Source organism: Canis lupus, chromosome 18, assembly GCF_003254725.2.
Source record: "Canis lupus dingo isolate Sandy chromosome 18, ASM325472v2, whole genome shotgun sequence".
Classification (NCBI taxonomy): Eukaryota; Metazoa; Chordata; class Mammalia; order Carnivora; family Canidae; genus Canis; species Canis lupus.
In genome coordinates, this window is record NC_064260.1 from 17,816,089 (window position 1) to 17,843,797 (window position 27,709).

The 27,709-nt window shown below is 35.5% G+C and overlaps 2 protein-coding genes across 6 annotated transcripts in view; one reads left to right on the plus strand and one right to left on the minus strand.

Annotated features, from left to right (window-relative positions):
* Nucleotides 1-27,709, plus strand: part of PHTF2 (putative homeodomain transcription factor 2) — a 113,621-nt gene that overhangs the window by 3,999 nt on the left and 81,913 nt on the right. For 2 of the 5 annotated variants that reach the window (XM_035701396.2, XM_049096416.1), the window contains exon 1: nt 23,696-23,854. In XM_035701396.2, coding sequence (XP_035557289.1) covers nt 23,810-23,854 — 45 coding nt within the window. In that variant the 5' untranslated portion in view covers nt 23,696-23,809. Of the gene's footprint in view, nt 1-20,026; nt 20,334-23,695; nt 23,855-27,709 lie in introns of those variants that run through there. The other 3 variants (XM_049096415.1, XM_025449382.3, XM_049096417.1) reach the window with 3 other exon arrangements.
* On the minus strand, nt 17,779-18,264 carry LOC112661357 (60S ribosomal protein L31-like). Its single transcript, XM_035701989.2, has one exon. The coding sequence runs from the start codon at nt 18,262-18,264 to the stop codon at nt 17,890-17,892; it is 375 nt and encodes a 124-aa protein (XP_035557882.1). The 3' UTR covers nt 17,779-17,889.

Genomic DNA, 27,709 nt, shown 5'->3' on the forward strand with positions numbered 1-27,709 from the left:
TATGCGGCACAAGTTTTGGTGTTCTACAGACCTAGATTCAAGTCTCAATTCTACAGTCCATCTTGTATGACTCTGGGCTTATGTAATCTTTCTGAGGTTCAGTTTTGTTTGATCATAAAATGGAGATACTTACTGTGCAAGATTTTGAAAATTCAGTGAGCTAATGTATGGAAAGCACTTGGCACATTGCCTGGTTTCTAAGACATGTTCAAAAAATGGTTGTTGCTGTTATTTGATTAAGTTGAACAGGTGTGTTTTTTATTTTATTTATTTATTTACTTTAGAGAGGTGGGGGGTGGTGCAGGGAGAGAGAGGTAGAAGGAGAATCTTAAGCAGGCTCTATGCTGGGTGTGGAGCCAGGCACAGGGCTCGGTTTCACAACCCTAAGATGGTGACCTGAGCTGAAATCAAGAGTTGGAGCCTTGACTGAGCCACCCAGGTGCCCCCGACAGTGTGTTTTCTAAAAAAATACAATTCTCTAATAGAGTAAGGAGAGCCAGAAAATGACAAGTAAAATCTTAAAAGGAGGCAATAGGATGTTATACAGGCAGCAGGCAGAGTTAAATAAAAAATTGAGTCATTGCAACCACATACAAAACAAGGGAAAAGATGAGAGGGCTTCATATTCTCACTGTTTTTTTCTGCAGGAAGTAGGTCAGACTCATTAAACCAAATAGAGTAAATAAATAAGATTTTACTATTCTTTTTTTTTTTTTTTAATAGTCACACACAGAGAGAGAGAGAGGCAGAGACACAGGCAGAGGGAGGAGCAGGCTCCATGCACCGGGAGCCCGATGTGGGACTCGATCCCTGGTCTCCAAAGGCAGGCGCCAAACCGCTGCGCCACCCAGGGATCCCCAGATTTTACTATTCTAAATGACAACAAAAAGAATACTGAAATTGGGTCTCTTGTACTGTGAGTGAGTTTAGTATATACATGGAAAGGGACTTTCTTTTCTCACATCCCTTAGCCACATTCTTATCTCTGAAATTCTTTTAACAGATAAAAATCATTAATTTTATAGTTCTAGAGAAGGCTTTAATTGCAAGTAATCCTGGGAGGTAGAGCAGGTTAATTTAACTACAAGTATTTGCTAAGTATTGATTCCCTATATCCCATTGCCTACAATATATCTTTTGGGTCCTGAATGTCTAAATGTATCAGGTATTGAAAATTAAACATATCTTCTTGTTCCCAAATCTGTTTCTTCTCTGTGTTCCCTATCCTAATGAGTAGTTCTTCTAGTGTTCAAGGCAAGCATCATAAAGCATCCTTACTCTTTCACTTTCTGTACCTTTCAGGTCAAGTCAGTCACTACATCTGGTCTCTCTCTTTACTAGCTGTCCATTTTCTAACCATGCCCTGCCCCAACTCCCACCTCTCATTGCCATTGACTTATTTCAGACATTCATCATTTTTTCCCCAGATTATTATCATTAGCCTCCTTGGTTTTAGTTAAGCTCGTATTAATCAGTTCTTGACACAGCTTCCTTCCAGAATGATGCTGCTGGATGCTAATGTAGTCATATTAAAATTATATCCTTAATGCTAGCACATGATGATAGTTAATAAATATTAGATCCCTCCATGTATGTTAAACTTAAGATAATACTGAATGACTTACATACCTATACCTAAGAGTTTTCTATACAGGAAAGGTTTTAACAACTATTTTAATTTCATTAATAGAGGGCTATTTAGTTTATTTCTTTGTTTTTTGAATGAGCATTAATAGTTTGTATCTTTTTTTTTAAAGATTTATTTATTTGAGAGAGAGAGAGAGAATGGGATGGGGAGGGGGGAGCAGAGGGAGAGGGGAGAGAGTCTTAAGCAGACACGTTGAGCACAGAGCCTGACTCAGGGCTCAGTCACATGACTGTGAGATCACTACTTGAGTTGAGACCCAAGAGTTGGATGCTTAACTGACTATTCCACCCAAGGGCCCCAATAGGTTATCTTTCAAAGAGTTTGTCTGTTTAATATAAATTGTTAAATTGGCATAAAATTGTTTGTAATATTCTCTTATTATCTTTTTAATATTTTAAAAAGATCTATAGCTATGTCCTTTCTCTCATTCCCGCTGTTAATTTGTGTATTTTTTTCATTTTTCCCTTTTCAGTTTGGTTAGAGGTTTGTCTGTTTTATTGATACTCAGAGGAGCAGCTCTTGGTTTTCTTCACTGATTTTTTTGTTCTCAATTTCATTGATTTCTATTCTTTATTATTTCCTTTCTGCTTGTTCACTTTGCATTTTATTTGCTTGAATCTTAAAAACTTAGCTCATTAATTTATTTTCTTCAGATATAAATGTTTAATGCTGTAAAATTTCCTTCTAAATAGTGCTTTGGCTGCATCCTATGAACTTTGCTATGGTGTATTTTCATTTTTATTCAGTTCAGAAATCCTTGCTGACTTTGTTATTTCTTCTTTGATTCCATTGGTTATAAATGAGTATGCATGTGGGATTTTTCAGGTATTGATTTCTGATTTAATTTCACTGTACTCAAGAGAATGTACATGGTAAGATTTGAATCATTTTAAATTTATTGAGACTTATTTTATGGCCAAGAATATGGTCTGCCTTGGTAAATGATTCATGTGCACTTGAAAAGAAAGTTGGGTGGAGTGAGCTATAAATGTCAGATCAAGTTGATTGATAGAATCGCTCAAGTCTTCTCTATCCTTACTGATTTTATGTCTGTCTACTTGTTCTAGCAGTTTTTGAGAGAAGGGTATTGAAATCTCTGATTATACTTGTGGATTTGTCAATTTCTGCTTATACTTTTATCAGTTTCCCTTCGTATATTTTGAATTTCTGTTACTAAATTCATGCATATTTAGGATTGTTGTGATTTCTTGATGAATTGGATCCCTTTATCATTGTGAAATGGGTCTGTTTATTTCTGGTAATATGCTTTGCTTTACAATCTACTTTGTCAGTATTACCTCTCCAGCTTTCTTTTGATTGGTATTAGTTAGCATGGTGCATCCTTTTCCATCCTTTTGCTTTTCTCTATTTGTGTGTTTGTATTTGAAGTAGATTTCTGGTAGATAGCATATAGTTCCATCTTTGTGTGTTTTTTTTATCGAGTCTCCTTATCTTTGCTTTTTAATTTAGACCATTTATATTTAATATGATTATTGATATTGTTGGGTTTAACTCTATTATTTTGCTATTTGTGTCTTTTTTTTTTGTTCAATCTGTTTTTTTTTTTTATTTTTGCTTTTTGCCTTCTACTTTCTATTATTTGTTTTTTATGACTCCATCTTTAACCTATCACAGTCTAATTTTGGGTAAAATATCACTTCACATATTATATAACAACTTTATGACACTACAGTTCCATGTCTCTTTCTTATTCTTGTGTTGTTGTCATACATTTTAGTTCTACATGTGTTTAAATCCCACAATATATTTTTAGTTTTTTGGCTTTAAATGGTCAATTCTCTTAAGTGGATTTTTTTTTTTAATTTTTTTTTTAAGTGGATTTAAGAATAATAGGAGAAAGGCTCTTATTTGTCCCATATTTGTTCCATTTTCAAGGCTCTTCATTCCTTTGAAATTCCTTTTCCATCTAGTATCACTTTCCTTCTGCCTGAATGATTTCCTTTATCATTTATTATAAGCTGAATTACTGCTGATGAATTCTTCCAGCTTTTATATGTCTGAAAAAAACCTTTTTTGGTATTTCAGTTTTCAAATACATTTTTTGCTAGCTATAAAATTCTAGTTGGACAGTTTTTTTCTTTCAGGACTTTGAAGATACGACTTTAATGATGCCCCACTATCTTCTCATTTGTATTTTTCTGACATGAAATCTACTATTTCCTTTATTTCTTTATACTGAAACTGTCTTTTTCTTTCTTCTGGCTACTTTTTTTTTTTTTAAAGATTTTTATTTATTTATTCATGGGCGACACAGAGAGAGAGACAGAGAGACACAGGCAGAGGGAAAAGCAGACTTCATGCAAGGGATCCTGACGTGGGACTTGATCCTGGGTCTCCAGAATCAGGCCCTGGGCTGAAGGCAGTGCTAAACCACTGAGCCACCCAGCCTGCCCTCTCTGGCTACTTTTATTTATTTTTTTATTTTTTATTTTTTTTTTTAATTTTTTTATTGGTGTTCAATTTACTAACATACAGAATAACCCCCAGTGCCCGTCACCCATTCACTCCCACCCCCTCTGGCTACTTTTAGAATGATCTCTTTACCACTGGTTTGAAGAACCTTTTATTGTGATGTGCTTTGGTGTAATTTTATGTTTCTTATGCTTGGTGTTAGTTGAGCTTCCTGGGTTTGTGGATTTATCATTGTCACCAAATTTAGAATATTTTGGCCATTATTATTTCAAATAGGTTTTCTTTTTTCCTTCACTCTCTCTTTCTTGTACCTTAGTTACACATATGTTAACCAATTGATATTGTTCCACACCCTAACTAATACTGGATTTTTTTCGTTTTGTTTTTTCTTTTTTCCTCTCTTTGTTTCAATTTGAATAATATCTATTGCTAATCTCTTCAAAATTCCTGACATTTTCTTGTACTGATTTCTGATATTCTGTTAATCTTATCCATTGTATGTTTCTTGTTAGACACTGTATTTTCATCTGTACAATTTGAACCTTTTTATATCTTCAGTGCTCCTTAACAGTGCTCATGCTTTCTTCTTTTACTTTCTTAAATATATGGAGTCTATAATAGATTTTTTTTTTAAATCACGGTTAAAAATACATAACCTAAGATTTGCCATCTTAACCATTTTCACCCTTTTTTTTTAACCAGTTGGAGAGTAGTAAGTATATTCACATTGTTGTGAAACAACTCTATGAACTTTTTCATTTTACCAATCTGAAACATCTCTTTTCTCTTTTCTGCAGACCCAGGTAACTACCTTTCTACTTCTTGTCTTTATGAATTTGACTATAGTAGGTACCTTATATAAATGGAATCATACAGTATTTGTCTTTTTGTGACTAGCTTATTTTACTTAGTAATGTCCTCAAGATTCATCCATGTTGTAGTTTATGACAAGATTTCCTTTAAGGCTGAATAATATTTTATTATATACATATGTATATGCATGTATACACACATATACATACACATATTTAGACCATTTATATTTAATGCAAAGGAATATAATGTTTTAATGTCTTTCCTTACTTATCCTATCACTTTTATCATTTCTGGGTCCATTTTAGAACTGATTTTTCAGTTACGATGGATTGTATTTTCCTATTTCTTTTTCATGCTTGCTAATTTTTGTTTGGATGCCAGACACTGTAAATTTTGTTGTTTGAAGCTACCTTTCCTTTGCATTATTTTTAATATTATTTTTAATATTTTGAGCTTTCTTCTGGAGCACAGTTAAGTTACTTAGAAATAGTTTAAGTTACTTAGAAACACCTTAATTTTCCAAACAAAATTTTTACTTTTGTTAGTTGAAACCTGAGCATCCTTTAGTACAAGGTTAATTTGTTCCTAGTACAGACATAATACCCTTCTGAATATTCTGGTGCCTATTGTTACAGGATTTCTTCACTCTGTGAACTCTTATCATCCCTAGGTGAACGTTGGTAATTGTTCTTCTTGCTCCTTTCTGGTGGTTCTGTCCCTGGTTTCAGATAGTTTCCCCACGTACATGTGCTGATCACATGTATGTATTCAGCAGGAGACTCAGAGGGAATGTTCTGCAGAACTCCAGAGCTTTCTTTGTGCTACCTTTTCTTCTCTGGTACTTTGCTCTGGGAACTGTAGCTGCCTTGGTGTTCCCTCTTATCTGTCTTCTCAATTTGAGGAGTCTGTCTGGATCTGATTTTCCCATCTTAGTACTGCATCCTGGAAACTCTACACTTGGGGAATCATATGGCTTACTTTTGTTGCCTCTTTCAGAGATTGTGCCATCTGTTGCCCAAAGTCTGAAAACTTTTCACTATCATGTCTGTGTTTTTAGTATTTAAGATTAATCCTGTCCCTGATACTCCATCATCTTTAGAAGTGGAAGCCCTGGGGCACCTGTGTGGCTCAGTGGTTGAGTGTCTGCCTTTGGCACAGGTTGTGATCCTGGGGCCCCCTGATTGAGTCCTGCATTGGGCTCCCTGTGGGGAGCCTAGTTTTCCCTCTGCCTATGTCTCTGCCTCTCTGTGTCTTTCACGAATAAATAAAATCTTTAGAAAAAAAGGTTGAAGCCCTGTATATTAAATTTTAAAGTCAAAATTTTAATGGGAAGTACATAAAATACCATTTTTTATTGTTTTAATTAAGTCCCATGATTTCAAAATGTATTAGCTATGCATACCCAGAACTAAAGTATACCATATGTTTTGACTAGATGAATTTGTCTATGTTCATCTTCCTCAGCATTCCTATTTCATTTAAAACAAGTGTAGGAATGTATGAGTTAAAAGATGAGCAACTAATTGCATTTTCTTCTTTTATAAACCTAGTTCTCATGAGAAAAATTGTGTGATTGTGAAAAACATGACTAGATTATTACCATGGGAAATTAATGAGAAGTGTTTACTTCTCCAAAGGTGTAATCATTCAGTTTTTATCATCATTGGAAAATATTTGCAACAATGACTAAAAATGCTGCTGTGGTCCAGAGTTATCTTTTATATTTTGAGTAGTCAATTTAACTTAACCTTTGAAGTAATGGGTGTTAAACACTGTTAAAAAATCTCTGTGGAGGGGGCAGCCCCTGTGGCGCAGCGGTTTAGCGCCGCCTGCAGCCCAGGGCGTGAACCTGGCGACCCTGGATCGAGTCCCACATCGGGCTCCCTGCATGGAGCCTGCTTCTGCCTCTGCCTGTGTCTCTGCACCTCTCTCTCTGTCTCTATGAATAAATAAAACCTTAAAAAAAATTTTAAAAAAAATCTCTGTGGAGGAAATGGTTTTTAAGGTATTAGAAGAGTATATCTAAAAATCTATCTCATTGATCATAGGCAACTGAAATGACCTTTTTCTTTTGATGGAGATAGATTTGTAAGTTTGTAAAATCAGGATATAGGGATAGTTTTCTTCTGCTTATCCTGTTCTTTTCCATCACTGAAACCACACTAGATGAGAAAATAAGCTTAAATTATAAGAGGAAGGCTTTATGTATATTGATTGTGTATAGAAAATTAGCATGTAAAAGGTATTTTAAAGCTGAATTAAAACTTACTATAGCTTTTTTATTTGGAAATAGTTTCAGACTTTCAGGAAAAGTTATATAAGAATAGTATAAGAGTGCCTAGGTGGCTCAGTTGGTTGAGCATCCAGCTCTTGATTTAGGCTCAGGTCATGATCTTGGAGTCCTGGGATTGAGCCCTACATCATGCCCTGTGCTCAGCAAGGAGTCTGCTTGGGATTCTCTCTCTCCCTCTCCCTCTGCGCCTCCCCCTGTTTATGCTCTCTCTCTATCCTTCTCTAAAATAAATAAAGTAATTTTAAAAAAGAATAGTGTAAAGAATTTCTGTGTATCCTTCACCAAGATTAACTATATATTAACATTTTCCTACATTTCCTTTATCCTTACTTTTATCTATATGTACAGATATATTTTTTTATCTGACTCCATTGAGTCATGATATTTCTTTACCTCTACACATGTCAGTTTTATTTCCTAAAAATAAGATGATTCACAAACATAAGCAAAGACTAGTGATCAAAAACCAGGAAATTAACTTGGATACAATACTGTTATTTAATCTGCTGATTTTATTCACATTTTGCCAATTGTTACAATACTATCCATGTAGCAAAAGAACACCCAGGATTACCTGCTGCATTTAGTTGTCGTGTCTCTGTAGTTTTTGTTAAGCTGGAATATTTCTTAAGCCTTTATTTGTATTTACTGATAATTGACTTTTTAGAAAAACTGTTGAGATATTGTTTTGTTGCATGTCTTTCATTTTAGTTTGGTTAATTTTTCTTCCAAGATTGGATTCAGGTTTTATACTTTGGGCAGGAATACTGAAGATAAAATGTGTTTTTCACAGTGCATTATATCAGTAAGCAAATGCTGCAATTTCTCTTATTTCTGGTGGTGATAACTGATCATTGAGTTAAGGTGATATCTGCCAGGTTTCTCCAAGGTAAAGTCACTCTTTGTAGCTAATTAGTATCTGTGGAGAGATACTTTGATCATGTAAATATCCTATTACTCTCAAACTGGCCCAGTAGCTTTAATGTTTATTGATGTTTCTTGCATGAATCACTTATTAATATGGTTGCTTAAAAGTTCTCATCACAGGGGCCTGGGTGGCTCAATGGTTGAGCATCTGCCTTCAGCTCAGGTCATGATCCCGGGGTCCTGGGATCAAGTCCCACATCATGCTCCCCACAGGGGTGGCTCAGTCAGTAAAGAATGCAATGACTCTTGATCTAGGGCTTATGAGTTCAAGTGCCACGTTGGATATAGAACCTACCAAGAAAGAAGTTCTCATCACAATGAAAAAAATTTGTAATTGAGGTGATAGATGTTAACCAAATTTATTGTGATAATCATTTCACAGTATATATATATATCAAATCATGTTGTACAACTTAAACTTATGCAGTGTTATGTATCAGTTATATCTCAGTAAAACTGGGAAAAAAAGATTATTGCCAAATGGTGACTTTTTTTTCTAATTCTCTAATTTCTTCTGTGTTAGCTGGCTTCCTGCTATAAAGAAAAGCTTCCCTCTCTTATTCATTCATTCATTCATTCATTCATATCGGTATAGACTCATTGATCCTTATTTTAACTTTTAATAACGTCCCTGTCATTCTTTGAGCACCTTCTTACTTTCTCATCCCATGAGATGTTCCAGAATAATTTCGTACTGTCTTTGTGCCAACTGGAATCAAGCATTTCTCTAAGGAGCCTTGTTTTTTGTTGTTGTTTTTTTTTGTTTGTTTGTTTTTTTACTGTAGAATGGTATTTACAGATTTGTTGCTTATTGCTACTAAGAAATCATTTCTTTTAGGTGCTCTTAGTGGATATAAATAAATGTATATGTATGAGTATGTATATGTGTGGATGTGTGTAATACACCTTTATTTTCAGAAAGGATTATTGAATTAAGCAATGTCATGGCTACTAAGAATAAAAAAATGAATATATTCTTAAACTGCATGGCCAAGTGATCATGTCTCAATTAATACAAGTTATAATAAGTCTATTGTGCTTTTTATTTTTCAGATAAATAGATTATTTTGTCAGTCAACTAGATTTCAGGAATTATTTAGGTCTTATTTGATGAGGAAGATGATTGGATAATGAGATGTATGGAAATCATGTTCTGTGAAGAACAGTTGAAGGAGCTAGGAATGTTTAGTCTGGGGAAAGAAAGATTAACAATAGCATATATTATATATTATTTTTATTTGAAGGCTGAAGTTGTAAATATATTTTAAGTATATAACTAATACAGGTTAATGTATAATACAGAGACATTTGTCTCTGGAAATGTTTGTCTCAAAGGAAAACTTTGAGGCAAACTCACTTTTAATGCAGTGAGCTGCCTTGAAAAATTCAAACTCAGTTATTACCTCTGTTAAATCAGAAGGAAAGTTTGCCCATTTTTATATAATTAATTCGTGCTGTGAGAAATTGGAACTACTTGAAAGATGTCTTAGTATGCTATATTTAGTGGCTTAGTTAATTGTATGTCTCACAAGATGCATCACAAGATGAGGAAAGGATTCTGTTCTAAATAAGTGTAAGACGTAACGTGTACATAGTCTCCTCTTAGATATTTATAATGCACATAAGAAGGTTCTGAGAAGTCCTTAAGTCAGGCAACTTTTATCTGACTTTTTCTAAACTAGTAGATTTAGGGAACAGGTTAGGCTGCAGGTGTAACATACATACATGGTATTTAAACTAAGGTACCTGAAGTGAGCATCAAGGGACTGAGTAAAGCCAGAGAAGATGTCCAAGCACTGAGCTCAGGGAGAAGAAGAGCGCCAGCAAAGAAACTGAGGAGTAGCCAGATGATTAGGAGCAAACCCAAGAGAGATTTTCTAGAAGCTCAGTGAATAAAGTGTTCCAGGAGGAAGGAACATAATTGACTGCATCATATACTGCAGATAGGTTGAGTACAATGAACAACTGAGACTTGATCATTGGATTTAGCAACTAGAAGTCATTGGTATCCTTCAAGAGTTTTCGGTAAAGTGTGGGGAGTGAAGGCATAGTTGGATTGAAGACAGAAGGTGGAGAAATTAAAAGAGGTAGCAAAACTTTGCTGTGACAGAGAGAAGAGAAATGGAATAGTTGCAGTTATTGAATACCTTCTGTCATCTTTTATTGTTGAAAAGATAAGGCAAAAATGAAAAGAGCAAACTCTGTAGTTGAGCTCGTGATTCTGGTCTAAGTGGTAGTTGTAGCAGGTTTATAAAGTACTTTTCTCTGTGGTATGGATTTGAATGGGCTAAAAATTGAAGTATTGGTTTCCTGATTTATAGAAAATTCCCTCAGATTAGAAGAGCACTGTAATTTTAGTGGCTGTTAAAGCATGTTGCATTCCTGAATTTCCAGGCAGTTTAGGCCACTTGGCTTGGTAGTTAGTAGCAATATGGAGCAAAGCCCCCAAATTTTGTTTTTATTAATCCTGAATTGATGATGTAATATATTGGCATTACATAAAATAGTGAGATTTGTTGACTAGCAATATGTTCATCATTTTAAAAATGACTTCATTTCCAACGACAGTTGAAAGAAACATCAGTAAACATTAAGAAGTATTCTGATACATGTAAAGCCATACATGTTAGTTTTAAATTGGCCACTGCAACTATAAGACCAGAAAACCGAGGGAACATAATTTGGTTCTCATTTCTACTTTACCATTAACCCTCCATCTACCTTCTTAGAACTAAGTCCAGTCACTAAGTCCTATTACAATTGATTCTTGTTACTCATGGTAGTTGTGTTCTATAAGGTGGCAGCAAACACTGAATTAGTGAACATTGAAGCATAGGTCCTAGAAGAAATACAGGATTAAGTTCCTGTAAGCCACTGGTCACATTTTCATCAACTGATCAATGCATAACCTTGTTTCATATGTATTACTGTTTAAAGACATTTATGGTTTATTGTTGGTTTATTAACGTTGAATTCATGACCAACAGTACTAGAACTCATATGTAAATGAAAACTTATCTAACATACATTTTCTTCATAAGCTATTTCAAGGCCTTTTAAAGATTTTTGTTTAAATACAGTTCAGTTAACATATTCTGTATTATTAATTTCAGAGGTAGAACTTAGTGGTTCATCAGTTGCATATAACACCCAGTGCTCATTACATCAAGTGCCCTCCTTAATGCCCGTCACCCAATTATCTCTTCCCCGCACCCCTCTCTCTTCCAGAAACTCTGTTTGCTAGAGTTCAGCATCTCTTATGGTTTGCCTCCCTCTCAGTTTTCATCTTATGTTTCTTTCCCTTCCCCTATGCTCATCTATTTTGTTTCACATATGAGGGAAATCATATGGTATGTGTCTCTCTCCGACTAACTTATTTTGCTTAGCATAATACCCTTTCGTTCCATCCATGTCGTTGCAATGGGAAAATTTCGTTCCTTTTTTTTTTTTTTTAAAGATTTTATTTATTTATTCATGAGAGACACCGGGAGAGAGGCAGAGGCACAGGCAGAGGGAGAGGCAGCCTCCTTGCAGGGATCCCAATGTAGAACTTGATACCCTTGGGTCATGCCCTGAGCCAAAGCATGACATTCAAATGCTGAGCCACCCAGGCATCCCAACATTTCATTGTTTTTGATGGGATCTTGAGTAGTATTCTATGATGTGTGTGTACACACACACACACACACACACACACACCACATCTTTATCCATTTATCTGGTTTTTTTTTTTTAATTTTTTAATTTATTTATGATAGTCACACAGAGAGAAAGAGAGGCAGAGACATAGGCAAAGGGAGAAGCAGGCTCCATGCACTGGGAGCCCAACGTGGGATTTGATCCCGGGTCTCCAGGATCGCGCCCTGGGCCAAAGGCAGGCACTAAACTGCTGCACCACCCAGGGATCCCTCCATTTATCTGTTGTTGGCTCTTTCCACATTTTGGCTAATTGTGGACATCGCTGCTATAATTATTGGGGTTCATTTGCCCCTTCAGATCGCTGTGTTTGTATCTTTTGGATAAATATCTAGTAGTGCAATTGCTGGGTTGTAGAGTAGTTCTATTTTTAACTTTTTGAAGAACCTCTATACTATTTTACGGAGTGACTGTACCAGTTTGCATTTCCAGCAAGAGTGTAAGAGGAATGCCCTTTCTCCACATCCTCATCAACATCTGTTGTTCCCTGAGTTGGTAATTTTAGCCATTTTGACGGGTGTGAGGTGGTATCTCATTGTGATTTTGATTTGTATTTCCCTGATGCCAAATGGTATTGAGCATTTTTAATGTGTTTGTTAGCCATTTATATGATATGTTTTCTTTGGAGAAATGACTGTTCGTGTCTTCTGCCCATTTCTTGACTCAGTTTTTTTGTTTTTTGGATATTGAGTTTGATAAGTTCTTCCTAGGTTTTGGATACTGGCCTTTTTCTAATGTATCATTTGCAGATATCTTTCCCATTCTGTAGATTGTTTTTTAGTTTTGCTAACTGTTTCCTTTGCTGTGCAAAAGCTTTTTATCCTAAAGAAGTCCCAGTAGTTCATTTTTGCTTTTGTTTCCCTTGCCTTTGGAGATGTACTAGAGCAAGAAGTTGCTGCAGCTGAGGTCAAAGAGTTTGCTGCCTGTGTTTTCCTCTCAGAGCCTTCTTGCATTGGGAACACTAGACAGCACTTCAGCACTACCCTTGGGAGCCATTTTGAACAAAAAAATCAGCGACAAAAAGCAAAAATTGAAAATTTGTCACAAAATAGACCACAAAAAGGAACTTACTTATAGTATGAAAGCTGTCCTAAGAAGACAGAGCATCATCTTGTTTGACCTCAGCTGGAAATCTGCTGGAAATCAGCCATCTCAAGCTTTTTGCTACTCTGTGCATGTCTGGAAATGATTAGGAAAGTACTATGAGTATTGATTTTGAGCTTACAAATTAAAAACTAAATAGCAGGCAAGTTTGCATAGAGCAGAATTTGTGAATAATGAAGACTATGTTAGGTAAGAGGTGGTTAATCCAATATATTAAATGAATATCTTGGAAGATATTTACATAATCAAATCATATTTAAGAATAGTAGGATTCCAATTAACTGAAACTATAACTATTTGGAAATTGAAATCTAAAACTTGGTAGAGGCGCCTGGATGGCTTGGTGGTTGAGCGTCTGCCTTTGGCTCATATTTTGATCCCGGGGTCCTGGGGTTGAGTCCTGCATCGGGCTCTCCACCAGGAGCCTGCTTTTCCCTCTGCCTATGTCTCTGCCTCTCTCTCTGGGTCTCTCATGAACAAGTAAATAAATCTTAAAAAATAAAATTTGTTGTAATCTTTTCAAAGTTCTACTGATATTTGTCTTAAGAGTATAAGTCTGGTATCAATTCCATGGTGTGTGTTTTTCCCACACCACCAAGTAATTCTCCAGCTTCAGCTGGGTGTCCCGTAATTCAGCTTAATTCTGACATTATCACATCCTACCACTTAAGGGCTAGGTCCCACAAGACTGCTACCCTCCCCCATGCCAGCCACAAGTCCAAGTTATTTCCAAGGCCTCTGACTTACCTATAGATTGAAGGTTCCCATGACCCTCTCCTGGAATTCAGTTAATTTGCTAGAGAATCTCACAATACTCAGAGAAACATTTTACTTACTAGATTACTAGTTTGTTTGTTTTTTTTTTTTTTTTACAAAAAGATACAACTTAGGAACAGACAGATATAAGAGATACATAGGATATGATATGGGGAAAGAGCACAGAGCTTCCATGCTGTCTGAACATCACTGTCCCCAAATCTCCACATTTTCACCAACCTGAAAGCTCTTTGAATCATGTACTTTTGAGTTTTTATGGAGGTTTGATTACATAGGCATGATTGATTAAATCATCAACCATTGGTGATTGAGCTCAATCTCTAGCTGCTCTCTGCTCGCAGGAGATTGGGGGAAAGTAGAGAGTAATTGAAATGAATGTTCCAACTTTCCACTGGCAACCAGTACTCTTGTTTAGGTACTTTCTGAAAGTTACCTCATTATAACAAAAGACACCACTACCACTCTCACTGTGGAAAATTTAAAGGGTTTCAGGAGCTCTGGGCCAGTAGTAGGAACAAAAGCCAAATACAGTTGATCCTTCAGCAATAGGGATTTGAACTCCATGAATCCACTTATATGCAGATTCTTTTCGTAGATACAGTAGTGTGAATGTAATTTTTCATCCTTATGATTTTCTTTTTTTTTTAAGAAAGTAGATCTTTTTTTTAAGATTTTTTTTACTTATTTATTTATTCATAGAGACACACACACACACACACACACACACACAGAGAGAGAAGAGGCAGAGACACAGGCAGAGGGAGAAGCAGGCTCCATGCAGGGAGCCCAATGTGGGACTCGATCCTGGGTCTCCAGGATCACACCCTGGGCCGCAGGCGGCACTAAACCACTGCGCCACTGGGGCTGCCCATCCTTATGATTTCCTTAATCATATTTTCTTTTCTCTAGCTTCTTTTACTATAGGAATACAAGATATAATAAATGCAACATACGGATTTGTAATCCGTTGTTTATGTTATCGTTAAGGCTTCCAGCCAACAACAGGCTATTTGTAGTTAAGTGTTAGAGAAGTGAGAAAAGTGAGAAATGTGGATTTTCAACTTTGTGGAGCAGGGGGATCTGTGGTGCAACCCCTTTTTATTCAAGGGTTTTATGTTTCTTACTATGAATTGAACTACCACAAACAGATGGTTATACAAAGTTTAGGAAAAATACAGCCCTAGAACACCATCCCCACATTTTCCCTTTCCGAGGCAAATACTTTCAACTTTTTTAGTTGATAAATTTTATTTACCTATCTTTGTAGAGATACATATATGACTTTGTCATCTACAGGAGCATGGAGAAATAGTCACTCAGTGGTATGCAGTGAGAATGTGGATCTGCCGCTTCATAGCTTTCAACTAGACCTCTTTTGTAGATCCCACCTTTACTTCTACTTCAGTGGAACCTGTGCCACAGTCTTTGAAGCTTTTGTTGGTTTTTATTATGTAAATTGGGTTGATACTCTCTTTTGTCCACTATTGTCTACTGCTGTCTTATATCTGCTAGATTGGTTACCAGTCATATATCTTATTTCAAGCTTCATTTTTATTTTTGTTTTCTCTCTATTCTCCCTGTCCTTATATGTACATGCGTTTGCTCTAGTTTCAGTTATATATTGTAAAGGAGTAGAATTAGATGCCTGTGTTTAGTCTGCTTTTTTTTCCTTGCTAGTTTGAAATACTTAAATCTAAAATAACTCTTTAAGTAATGAAGTTACTTGAACACCACTGCTTATATCTCATAATTTAATTTCTTAATGATCATGGCCTAGAAGAATCCAATATGATTTGTCAGATCAGAACAGGGAGAAAATTATTTTAGACAGAGGAAATATGACAAGGACTAGAAGGCAAGCATGAAAATGGTACAGTCAGAAGCCCAAATGGCTAGATTATAGGATGTGTATTTGGATGGCAGATTGGAGAGGGTAGGTGAGACGTCTTATGTAGAAGAAGATAAAGATGTTGGATGCTGCTGATTGTAAAGGTGATAAACCTGTGATTGGGTTGTAAACAAAAAAAGGATATTTTGTCTGGTTAAACTATTTTCTTAGGCAATGGGAAATCATTAGATAATTTTAAGAAGATAGATATGATGAGATCAGGAGTTTACAAAGTGAAGGAGTAGTAAGAGACTGTTAGAGTAGTTCTGGTAATAGATGATGTGGACTTGCACCAGGTCTGGTAGTGGACCACGGAGGGGTTATATGAAAAATGTTTTGACAGTATGACAAATAGACTATATTAATTTATTCCTTAATACTTACTAGTTACTATCTGCCAGTTATCAAACAGGTGGTGGTGGGAAAGGGAAAGAGACAAGAAAGATTCTAGGGTTCCGTGCTTGAGTAGATAGTAAAAGAGGAGTTGATTTGAGGAGGGAAAATGCATTTTTGTGTTTTTTTTTTTTTTCCCTTGGAGGTACTTGTAACAGGTTCATAGAAGAGCTTAATTTATGGTCCTATAGTTTCTGTTTAGTATTTTGAATTTATAAGAAGTGAAACTGGGTGTCTTCCCTTTACTTCCTCTGTTAGGAATAACAGAAGTAAAAGTGCAGATGTTGAGTTTTGTTAAAAAAAAAAAATTCAATTGAGTGATTTTAAAGAGTCATTTGGTTTTATTCAGTGATTCATGAATTGGGCAGTGTCCCATCTAGCAAACAGAAAAGAGTTCCAAAGAGCTGAACAAAATGGAAGACTTTTATAGGCAGAAGGAGCAGAGACAGGGAAAGAGCAGATTACTTTATCGTTCGTTGGGGGATAGAAGGGGTCTGTTAAGCAGATAACCTCACTAGTGCTGACTAGGAAATTCCAGATTCACTGATTTAAGATTACATTCTTGGGAGGGGTTGAAGTTGCAGGTGAGTTAGGTATTAAAGCCTTGGTTTGTTGACATGGGACTTAGCACAAGTGACTCGATTTTGGGTTTGTTGTCTTTTTTTATTGTTAACATTTTACAACTCTGTCTTAGAATATTTAAATTTTATTTTTCAGTTGAGTCAGTAACTTAAAAGATTACTTTTAGTACTTAAAACATAAATGTTAAAAAAGTAAATGTAGGAATTTTGAGTAAAAATGAAGTAGGAATTCAGTTAGCATTTTTTAATCTCTACATAAGATCATTTTTAAGATCTGTTATGTCTTTAAGTTATTTGAATATCATTTAGTGCTCTATTATTTTGATAAAGATACCTGAACCACTTATTCAGTTAATGTTTCTATTAGAGGCCAGTAATAACATATCCATATTTGAATGGAGCCTGATTTGTTGAGGGTAAAAATTTCTTGGTAGTAAATGAGGAAGTTAAACCATTTAAATGGATTATAATTATTTGATTTTTCCAAGTGACACAACAGTCAAATAAAAATATTAAGTACTTAAAAAAAAGCACAAAGAATGCTTAACAAGTTACTAGTAGAGATGTTGTGGATATATGTTAAAGTTAAGAACCCTGAAACTTACAAAGTTGCATTAAAGGACATAACCAGGTGGATTGGTTGTACCCATCAGAAAGTTCATGGAGGGCTTTGTGGGTAGTGTTAAAATTATAAATCTAGAGATTCTCTTAGATTTCACAATAGCTCAAAATGCTTTTATACATATAGCTTTAAGAGAAGTTACTTGCCTATAATTTTCCTGCTTAGATTAGATTTTATCCTCTCACTCAAAATATACAGACTATGCATTGGTTCCATGCAGGAAAATAAAAATTGTAAATAAATATTCTTTTTATGAACTGGTTCATATAAGAGGAAATGCTCTTTTTGTTACACCTCATTTTGCATTTCATTTTTCTATCTTAAGATTGAAAACAACTTTAAACATACAGTGTGTGGTATTTATTCTTCACAACATTTCCATGAAATCATATCCTCATTCCAGCTTAAAAAACTTTCCAAGAATTGTAACAATTTAGAGGTCACATGATTAGAAAGTAGCAGTCTTGGTACTAGTAGATTTCTTTCTGCCCATTACCTGGGTTTCACTGTTTTCAGTATCAGTATAAAAGTTTTGATTTGAACCTTAGTATTTATTACCTTTTAAGGGCATAAGAGAGCTTTGTCCTGGTTTTCTTTCTTTCTTTCTTTCTTTCTTTCTTTCTTTCTTTCTTTCTTTTCTTTTCTTTTCTTTTCTTTTCTTTTCTTTTCTTTTCTTTTTCCAGTTTTGTATCTTTATTTGACAATCAGCGATTAGTTCTCGCCCACATTAACAGTCTGTAGATTTTTGAAAGTGGTGACAGGTATGTAGGTAACCAGCGTGTAGAGCTTGTTTAGTGAATCTTCATCCTCATTACATTTTCTAGATACCTGCACATGGATACAGTATGGGGAATTCCTTATTCCTTTGGCCCAGACAGCTTTGTTGAGCCTGGTATTAATGCACACATCTGGAGTTCCCATCTCCTTCATGCAGATTTCTAAATCTCTGAGTGCCCAAGGGACACGCTTCTTGAAACCCACTCCACAGATACGTTTGTGAATGTTGATGGTGTATTCTCTGGTCACTGCCTCGTTGATGGCAGAACGGGCTTCCCTCTTCTTGCCACCCTTCTTTGCGGGAGCCATTTTGCTAGGCCCTAGTTGGAAAGGACTTGTTCCTAGTTTCTAAAGTCGAAAAATCACTTATTTTAGCTGTGGAGGAAGCAACTGAGTTATATTTAATTTTAACATTTAGAACATGGCAGATTTGACTTTAACTCCTTTTCATTGTACTTTTAAAATCTACAAATAGTTATACACTGTTTGATTGAGTGACATGTCAGTAAACAGACTGGCCATGTTTATTATACTTCACAATATTTTTACCTCTTACTGTGAGGAAAGAGTATGTTTTTGTGTTTATGTGCATGTTGTGGTGGTATAGGAGTTGGAACCAGTAGAATTTTCAGTTCTGGTCCTTAAATTGATTCATGTGTGAGGGTGTTTTGGTTAACAGTTTTTATTTTTAAAGACTTGATTTATTTGACATAGAGAAAGAGTGCACACCAGTAGACAGAGTGGTGAGCAGAGAGAGAGAGAGGGAAAAGCATGCTCTCCACTGAGCAGAGAGCCTGCCATGGAGCTCAGTCCCAGGACCCTGGGATCATGACCTGAACCGAAGGCAGACACTCTACTGACTGAGCCACCCAGGCGCCCCTGGTTAGCAATTTTTAAATTTGGTTTGTGAACATTGTGTTTAATATATACAGAAGAGCAATAGGAGAATTCAGAGATAAGACATTGAACTGCTCTGAAACAATTTATGAATGGAATGGGGGCACATATCAACAAGTACATAAAAAACAATATGTTCATTATTGGGAACACAGAACAGGATGATGAACAGTCTTTAGTGGAAGAATTTGGGAGAAACTTGTAGGATGATGAACAGTCTTTAGTGGAGGAATTTGGGAGAAACTTGTAGAGAAAGTAGAATTTAGGAGGCCTTCTGGAAATCCTCCTTGTTTTGGAAAGAGAGGTGTTAATTTTGGCACAGAGGTAGAAAAGTGTAAGAAACGTAGTGTGGTTGAAACAGGATATATGAGAAGATGGTAGCAGTAATATTGGTAAGTAGTTTAGGGTGAGATTTTAGATGGTCTGAATATAATTCTAAAGGGTAATGGGTCTGAATAGTTTTCTAAAGGCAGCAGGGAGTGATGTAAGTTTGTTGAAAAGAATAATACTGAGATCAGGGCCTAAGGAGATTTCTATAAACTACCTTTTAAAAATAGCATGTGTTCCATTTTGTCTAAAAGTTTCTGCTATGTTAAGTTCTGTGCACATAACATTGATTTAACTAATAGTAGTGTTTTGGGGTGAATTAGTAAAGAAATTCAGAGAAATTGCTGTATGTTATTGGAGTTGTTAGTTGTGTAGCCTTTATTGAGCTGTGGGATGTTTGGCTAGATGGTATACGTGAGAAACTAAGGCCCAGAGAACTCAGAAACTTACTCAAAAGCACATAGCATTTAGGGACGCCTGGGTGACTCAGAGGTTGAGCATCTATCTTCGGCTCAGAGCATGATCCCAGGGTCTGGGATCAAGTCCCACATCAGGCTCCTTGCAGCGGAGGGGAGGGCCTGCTTCTCCTTCTGCCTGTGTCTCTCGAATGAATATGTAAAATCTTAAGAAAAAAAAAAAAAAAGGCACATAGCATGTAGCGTCAGAACTTGGATCTAGAACCCAGTTCTCCTGATGCTTAGTCATCACTTTTTCTCTGCTCTACTTCCTCTACTGCATATTATAATGTACTGGGTACTTAGAAACATGAAGGAGGAAAGATGCCTCTCTTTTTCCTTTAGTGTGTTTATATATAATCAAATCATGGGTGGCCATAGTGCTTTTCTTTCTTTCTTTTTTTTTTTTTTTTTTTAAGATTTCATTTATTCATTCATGAGAGACAAGAAGAGAGAGGCAGAGACACAGGCAGAGGGAGAAGCAGACTCCATGCAGGGAGCCTGACATGGGCCTCAACCCCAGGTCCCCAGGATCACACCCTGGGCTGAAGGCGGCGCTAAACCTCTGAGCCACCCGGGCTGCCCTAGCTCTTCATTTTTATTTAAATACCAGATTTCTTAGTACAATCATTGCTGGAAGAGACTCAGACTTTAACACTTTCTGTCCAAGTGCACATTTGTAAGAAGCTTCATCTTAGGGTAAGTAGGATTTGAACTGACTTAAGAGAATGGATGAGAGGAGAAAAGGAATGAGAATAACAGCACAAGCCAAGTGTTGGGGACAGGCAAAAGTTGCTTCCAAGTATAGTGAAAGTCGTGCTAGAACAGAAATTTGTTTCAGAATAATGAGAGAAGTTCATTGTAATATGTAGTGTTTGATAGATTGACTTTTTCCTAACGTAGGAAATGGTTAAAAACCTGACCATTTCTTTGTTTACAAAGAATACCCCTGGGCATTAATATATTTGATAGTGAGATTTTATAAAGTCAGACTTAATGTAAGATCTCTTCAGAGTCCCCTTTTTCCTCCACCCAGGCTTTGACATCATAAATACATTTTATGTGGTCTTTGACATAGTAAAATGTAATTTCAGATGTTTTAACAAGGTATAATGATTAAAGCGGTGTTAAGGAGAGAATTAGCTCAGAGTAACTGTCTATACCGAGATTTAAATATTATGCCTGCAGTTAGCTCTGTAGTTTTATAATTGGATTATTTCTATATCTTAATACCCATCCTTCTATCAGATCAGTTGATCAGAAAAGATTAAGATCCTCAGTTCAAGGTACTCAGTAAGCTTTCTATGCTACTTTTTTTCCTGTAAATTAACTTTAATGTCATAATTTAGCATTAAAATAGTTAGCTTGATAACTGTCATAATAGAGACTGTAAACCTGTATTCCTGGACTCTCAGAATCAAAGACATTCGAAGGGCTTTAGAAATAATATTAATTATTCATGAAATCATTTGTTGACTTATTCTTTGTTATTTATATTCATGTGAAATTTGGTTGCCTTTGAGTATACTTTATCAGAAGTCTGATTCAGAAATCCATCTCAGCATGCTGTAAAACCTGTTTTAAAAATAGGTACGAGCCACTTGTGTCACTGAAAAGTTGTTGACACAATGGAAAAACTATTAAATGAGTTTGCAGAGCAAACCTTGCCATTACTGAAGAGGGCTTGTGTTGTGTTTTTTTTTTTTTTTTAAACAGATAGAATTGTTATTTCTGTAGATCAAAATAAATATAAATAAAATGTTTATAACATTTCATATACTTTGTGCCCTGTTAAAATTGATTTTCAGAATTTATTTCTAAATGTAGCTAGGTATAAACCAAAGTATATTTGAAAATGATCTATCATTTTATTTGAAGGAGTCAGTGTTTTCCTCACTTTCATTGAAGCTTTTAAAAAAATTATTAGTACTTACATACCCACTTAAATATTCTTCAAATATATTAAATATCTCATATATTTAATAGATGGACTGAATAAAAAAATCCTTTCACATTTTGTATATGAAATGCACATTATTTACACTCTTGGAGAATTAAAAGAGAGAATCTTCATTTTGGTTGATAATCTGGAATTTTTATCAGTAAAGATTGGGTGAAGTGAAAGGAGAGTAAAAGTGGAAAGTTGATAATTCTTATAGTTTTTATACCATTTTTTTCTAGTTTGCATTTGTCAAGGGTTAGGGGCAGCAGAGGGGAGAAGGAGAGTTCTAACCAGTTTGGAAAACATGTGTCTTGTCAGTCTTTTGTCTCAACAAACATAATGAAGGTGTAATGTTAAAATGGATAGTCCTATAGCAGAATCAATGGAAAAAACTTCTGGGATGAATTGTGTTAAAGCTGATGAATTATCCCCAGAAATCTCCAGGACAGAAGAACCAAAACAGGAGATTTTAAGGTCAGTAAGAGAAAGCTTCCCCCAAACCCCTGGTGGGAGAAATTAATAGTAGCCACACCTGACTAAGAAACTTCAGTGGAGGTGAACTTTGAAATCTCTAAATACTCCATGTGCATATAGTTGGGAATTGACATTGTGATTTTATGATAGTCTAGTAGCTATTTTTATTTTAAATGTCAATAAAAACTGATTGTATGTATTCCTTTTCTAAACCATTTTCCATGTTTTAAAAAGGAAATACAAATACTTCCCAGTTCCTGGCTTGCAGAATTTTAAAATTAATAATAAAAATAAAAATAGTTATAGTTGAACAGCTGCTGTATACACTGGACTGTGCTAGACATTTTATGAATATTACTTGATCAGTCGCAAAATCCCTCCAGGGAGTGAATAGGTAGTTATTCCTGTTGTACAACTAAAAGAAGCTGAGGTTAGAGAGATTAAGTTACTGCTTCAAAATTACATACTAGGTGGTATTTGAATCCAGGTCTTTTGACTCTATGCTCCTCCTATGACAAATGCCAGGGCATTTGTCAGGATTTTCAAAACCTAGTTTACTTGAATTTAGTCAGTTAAAGACAGAATTATTATCTTAGGAAAGCTAATAAAATAATCCAGCTCATCACTGTCAAAAATACAGATATCGAATAAATACTGCCTTAAATTTTATTTAGAGATTGATGATTTGAACATTTGACTTTCCTGATAGTAATTTTCTTATATTTGAAGCCTAATGTGCTCCCAAGAATGATTTATAAACCTCCAGTATTTTGTTGACTCTGGGCAAAGTCTGGAGTGGTAGCATCTGTACAGTCGCAGATCTGCACGTGCTGGGATCAGCTTTGCTGTGGTGTGTTGCTCCCTGAAATCCTCTGTGGCCTTGGATGATCCTGGTTTGTAATGAGTTCTGGGGCAAGTATCTGTGTTTGAACCTGTTTAGGCTCATCCTTAACATCATACCAGAGGCGCCCTCCATGCCAGCCTGGTCTTATGACTAGAGCAGTATTCCAGAGTTAACTGGAATTCATTTTCTCCAGGGCTTAGGAACCATTAAGTTTAGTATCCAGAACTGTTTTAGGCAAACACGAACAAGATGCTTATGAAATGGTCTGTGGTAAATTTCTAAGTATTAGCAAACTGTGATATCTGGGAAGTGTGTAATATTAATTATTCCTGTGTAATTAAGTCTAATATTGGTTTAGTATTTAACATAAATTAAGTTTCTCCAGTTATTTGATTTTAGTTCAAATTGGTGTTTACTGAGTACCAGAGAACATTAAATATGATTATAAATTTTGGCATCTTTATCCAGCAATCCTTTAGCAACAGTAATTGGCATTAATTCCCAGATAGGAACTATAGCAAAACCGGTCTGTTACTGAGTGGATGAATTGATTTCTGTCATATGTGAATTTATAAAGGAAGAATTTCCAGTAGAACCTGGGAAATTCAGAAATTTATTTAAAAGGCTTATTTTTAAAAATCCATCTTGTTAGAAAATTCAAGTGCTATGTTCACATAGAAAGATCCTTTTATTATGGCAACTGATTTTTGTTTACTTAAGAAGAACCTGTTGCTAAAATAGTAATGAGGAAGGGTGTAATATAAGTATAGTCATACACCCCTTGCTCTGCAAGTAACCAGAGTGCTATGTACGCATGTTGTTCAGTCTCCTTCTGGAAGGTGGAAGTAAAGTCGTCCATATGTTTTTCTCTCTTGCACAGCCTAAAATGACGAATGTGTGATTTCAGTGGAATAAATGGCGTCCAAAGTCACAGATGCTATAGTCTGGTATCAAAAGAAGGTAAGTTGATAGTCAAGGCTTTCAACTTTTTAAATATTCTTACTCTAAAAATGCATAGTTTTTCTTTTGATGCTGTGGAGTTGTGTCACATATTACCTGAAGTAATGACAAATAGATTTCAGGATCTTTTGAGTGTAAGGGGAGCATTTTGGTTTTCCTTCTGCTAATTTTATTTCTAAAGAAGCTAGAAAGATGACACTTATCAATGGTTTTTCTCCACTTTTTACCTCACATTATTAAAGTTAATTAAAGTGGCTAGATTAATTATTTTTAGCTATAAGCCAAATTTCCATGATTTTGAATATAACTAGTATTTTATTAAAACATTAAATTTTTCTTGTATTAATTTCTTTTGCAGCTAGGATTAGCAGAGCTATTATAATTTACAACTGTTTTATTTCAGGAAACTATAGTCTTAATCTGTTTCTTCTAAGGTGCAATTCAGCAGTTGAATCTTTTCAGTAAAATAAGCCTTTGAGGACTACATTTTTCAAACCAAAATATTAAAATGTTTATTTTGATGTTTTAGGATTAGTTGTCATAACTACTTAACTAGCTGTGTCATCCTATATGTTTCAAAATAAACTTTACCCAAGTAATTTTTTATGAAGTGAAAGAATAAATGCTTTTTTTCAAAATACAGTAAAGCATTTACTGTATTTGCACAGGAGCATTTACTCCTGAAGAGTGTTGCTTACACTCTTTAAAATTTATGTTGTACATCTGGTTTTTTAGGTTTTTAGCGTATACAGTGAATTATGTTTGTTTTCATGCTTTAAAACATTTTTGGTGCCTTATTCTTCAGGTCCTAGTAACAAAACATAATTATATATTGAAAGCTTTTCTCATATGGGATAAAATCAGACAATTTGTAAATTTAATTGAATTGGAAATGGTAATTAGGGTGCTTTAAAAATTAAAGAAACCTAAGAATACAGTCCATCTTTGTGTTATTTCTTTTCTGTGTAGAATATACCACAGATGTACACTATCATGTTACATGGAACGTACTGAATCAGAAGTACCAATGTTGATCATACTATTAATTTAGTCTTTTGTAGTTCTCTATATTGGTGTCATCTTTGCCTTTAACCTCCACTCAGCTTTAAACTGAATTAAATAAAACTAAATTTTTTTTATTTCCTTCATAGATCTTTGAAAGCTTTCCTCTTAATGTCTACTTAAGAGATTTAGTAATGTTTATTAAACATTTTATCTATGTGACTTTTTATGTTAAACATTTCAAACTTCACTAAAGATCATTTGTAGAATGTACTAGTTTGACTTTTCTTGGTAACAGAAGGTTTGAAATATTACACTTACATTCAGTTAGCACACTAATACCCTTCTTATTGGAGGGTCATTTACCTAGTAGCTTTGGATATGTGCAACCAAAAAATTCTCCAGAGCAACCATCACAGATGTCACAAATTGTATCTAGCAAATGTAATCACACATTTTATGTTAGTGAGCCACCAGAACCATTAACCAGATTTTATTTGTTCTATTTTTAAATTTTGCTTTTATATTTAATTTTCTTAAAGAAATACATGTGAATGAAAGATGAGTGTTTCAAGGCCTATTTAAAAAAAAAATAGCAGTACTCATATTACCTTTCTCTAACCTTATGCAACTTCTGAGTTTTCCCCAGAGGCAATTAAATTCTCTATAGCTTGAACCAAAGTTCTACTACTCCTCATCCCTGGTAGGGAATGAGGAAGGATGAGTTGCAAATGTGAGGTGTGAAGTTTTGGTTCATAATTACTTTTGGGGGAATGCTGACATTTGTGGGTTAGAAATCAAAGATACTAAATGGCACGCGATACTCTAAACTAGGGTTGGCAGACTTCTATAAAGAGCCATATAGTAAATATTTTAGGCTTTGAGGGCCATAAGGTTTCTGTGACAGCTACTCAGTTCTGCTGTCATATAGTACAAAAGCAGCCATAGATTGTATGTAAGAATGAAATGAATGGGGATGGCCATGTTCTAATAGAATAATTAACAAAAACAGGCAGTGGGCTAGATGTGGCCCAGAGGTCTTAGTCTGCTTATCTGTGCTCTATCATAGTCCCAGACAACAAAGAATTGCCCTGCTCAAAATGCAGTGGTGCCTTGTTAAATTATATTGATTGGGTTTTTTAATGGTATTTACTTCATGTTTTTAAACCTTGCTTTTTTATTATTTCATTATAGATGTTACTTGTTGATTTCTGACTGTATGATAAGGATTTAGCTTTATTAATGAGTTACCCCCCCCAACCTTGTTTCCCCCAATCCTCCCAGGAACAACAAATTTTGGTGAAATCAATATACAGGACTTCTATTTGTATATGCATTGTAGAGTTGGGTCATATACTATGATATTTCCTGTCTATGCTACTTTTTTCCTGTTTCGCTTGATTTTCCTAGTTCTCCAAAGTCTCTGATAAAACTATAGAACTCCTTTAGTTGTACTCCATCGCATTCCAGTATTCCAGTAGTTCCTTTTTTCCCTTGGGAATGGCCTCCTAGAACTCTCTGCCCTTCTGCTCCATGCTGGGGGAACTGGCCTCATGTTACACCTCTCATCTGCTATCTCGGTATTCCCTTTTATCATCAGCCTGAGAGTTCCTTCAGAGTCACACAAATTTGTTTCTGTTTTTTCTTTTAAAAATATGTTTATTTAAAAAGTCATTTTTTTTTTTAAGATTTTATTTATTCATTCACAAGAGACACACACAGAGAGAGAGAGAGGCAGAGACACAGGCAGAGGGAGAAACAGGCTCCGTGCAGGAAGCCTGACCTGGGACCCGATCCCAGGTCTCCAGGATCACGCCCTGGGCCGAAGGCAGCGCTAAACCACTGAGCCACCCGGGCTGCCCTAAAAAGTCATTTTAGAGGCAGTTATGTTTCAATGCAAAGGAAGCTTGAGTACTGATGCTGATACTTACTGATTATTTCATTTCTTTGAGTTTCACTTACCACTCTATACGTTAACTAGGTAATGGTTCTCATCTTTTCAGTCATGCATCCCTATGAAATTTCCAAATTCTCAGAATCTTACTTCCAGAAAAGTGTGTATAACACATAAACACAACAAAATTTCACATCTGATTTGAACCCCATAAGTCTTATATTAAGGTAATTTTTAAGACATTAGTATTTTAAACATTCTTTGATTTTGTGACTAATCATTTGATAGTATTTACTTTAGGTACGCCTGGGTGGTTCAGCGGTCAGGCGTCTGCCTTCGACTCAGGGCATGATTCTGGGATCCAGTCCCGCATCGGGACATTTTCTAATAGCTTTACATTTGTGAACTAATTTAGCATAGGTAAATAATGAAAGAGGAGGTCTGGCTGCACCTGGCTGGCTTAGTCAGTAGAGTATGTGACTCTAGATTTCAAGATTGTAATAAGTTCAAGCCCCAGGCTGAGTGTGGATCCTGCTTAAAAAAGAAGAGAGAGAGAGAGAAGGTCTGTTTCCTGTTTCTGAACATTGATGGGTGAGGCTCTGCTGCCTGAAGCTGTTGTAGTGACTTCCTCCCATGAGGGAAGCTTGTCAGCAGGCTAAGGATGGCAAAGGTGACTCAGAACCTCAGTTTTTCAGGATTTTTGAGATACAGAATTAACTCTGGAAATGACCTACTTTGGGACTTCTTATTGTGTGAGTTAATAACTCCCTTATTTTTTTTCAGTTACTTGAATTAGAGTTTTATTTCCTTGCAGCTGAAAATGTTCCAAATGATACACAAGAAATGCATTGTAATGGGATATGGTTTCCCATAAGGGCCTCTTTTGCCTCTAGATGGTTGTATTAGTAGATAGGAAATTGAGACCTACCAAGATAGAAGTACCAAGCCTCAGACAGATG

Coding starts and splice junctions, on each gene's coding strand:
- LOC112661357 (XM_035701989.2), bottom strand. CDS start 18,264: ATGGCTCCCGCAAAGAAGGGTGGCAAGAAGAGGGAAGCCCGTTCTGCC.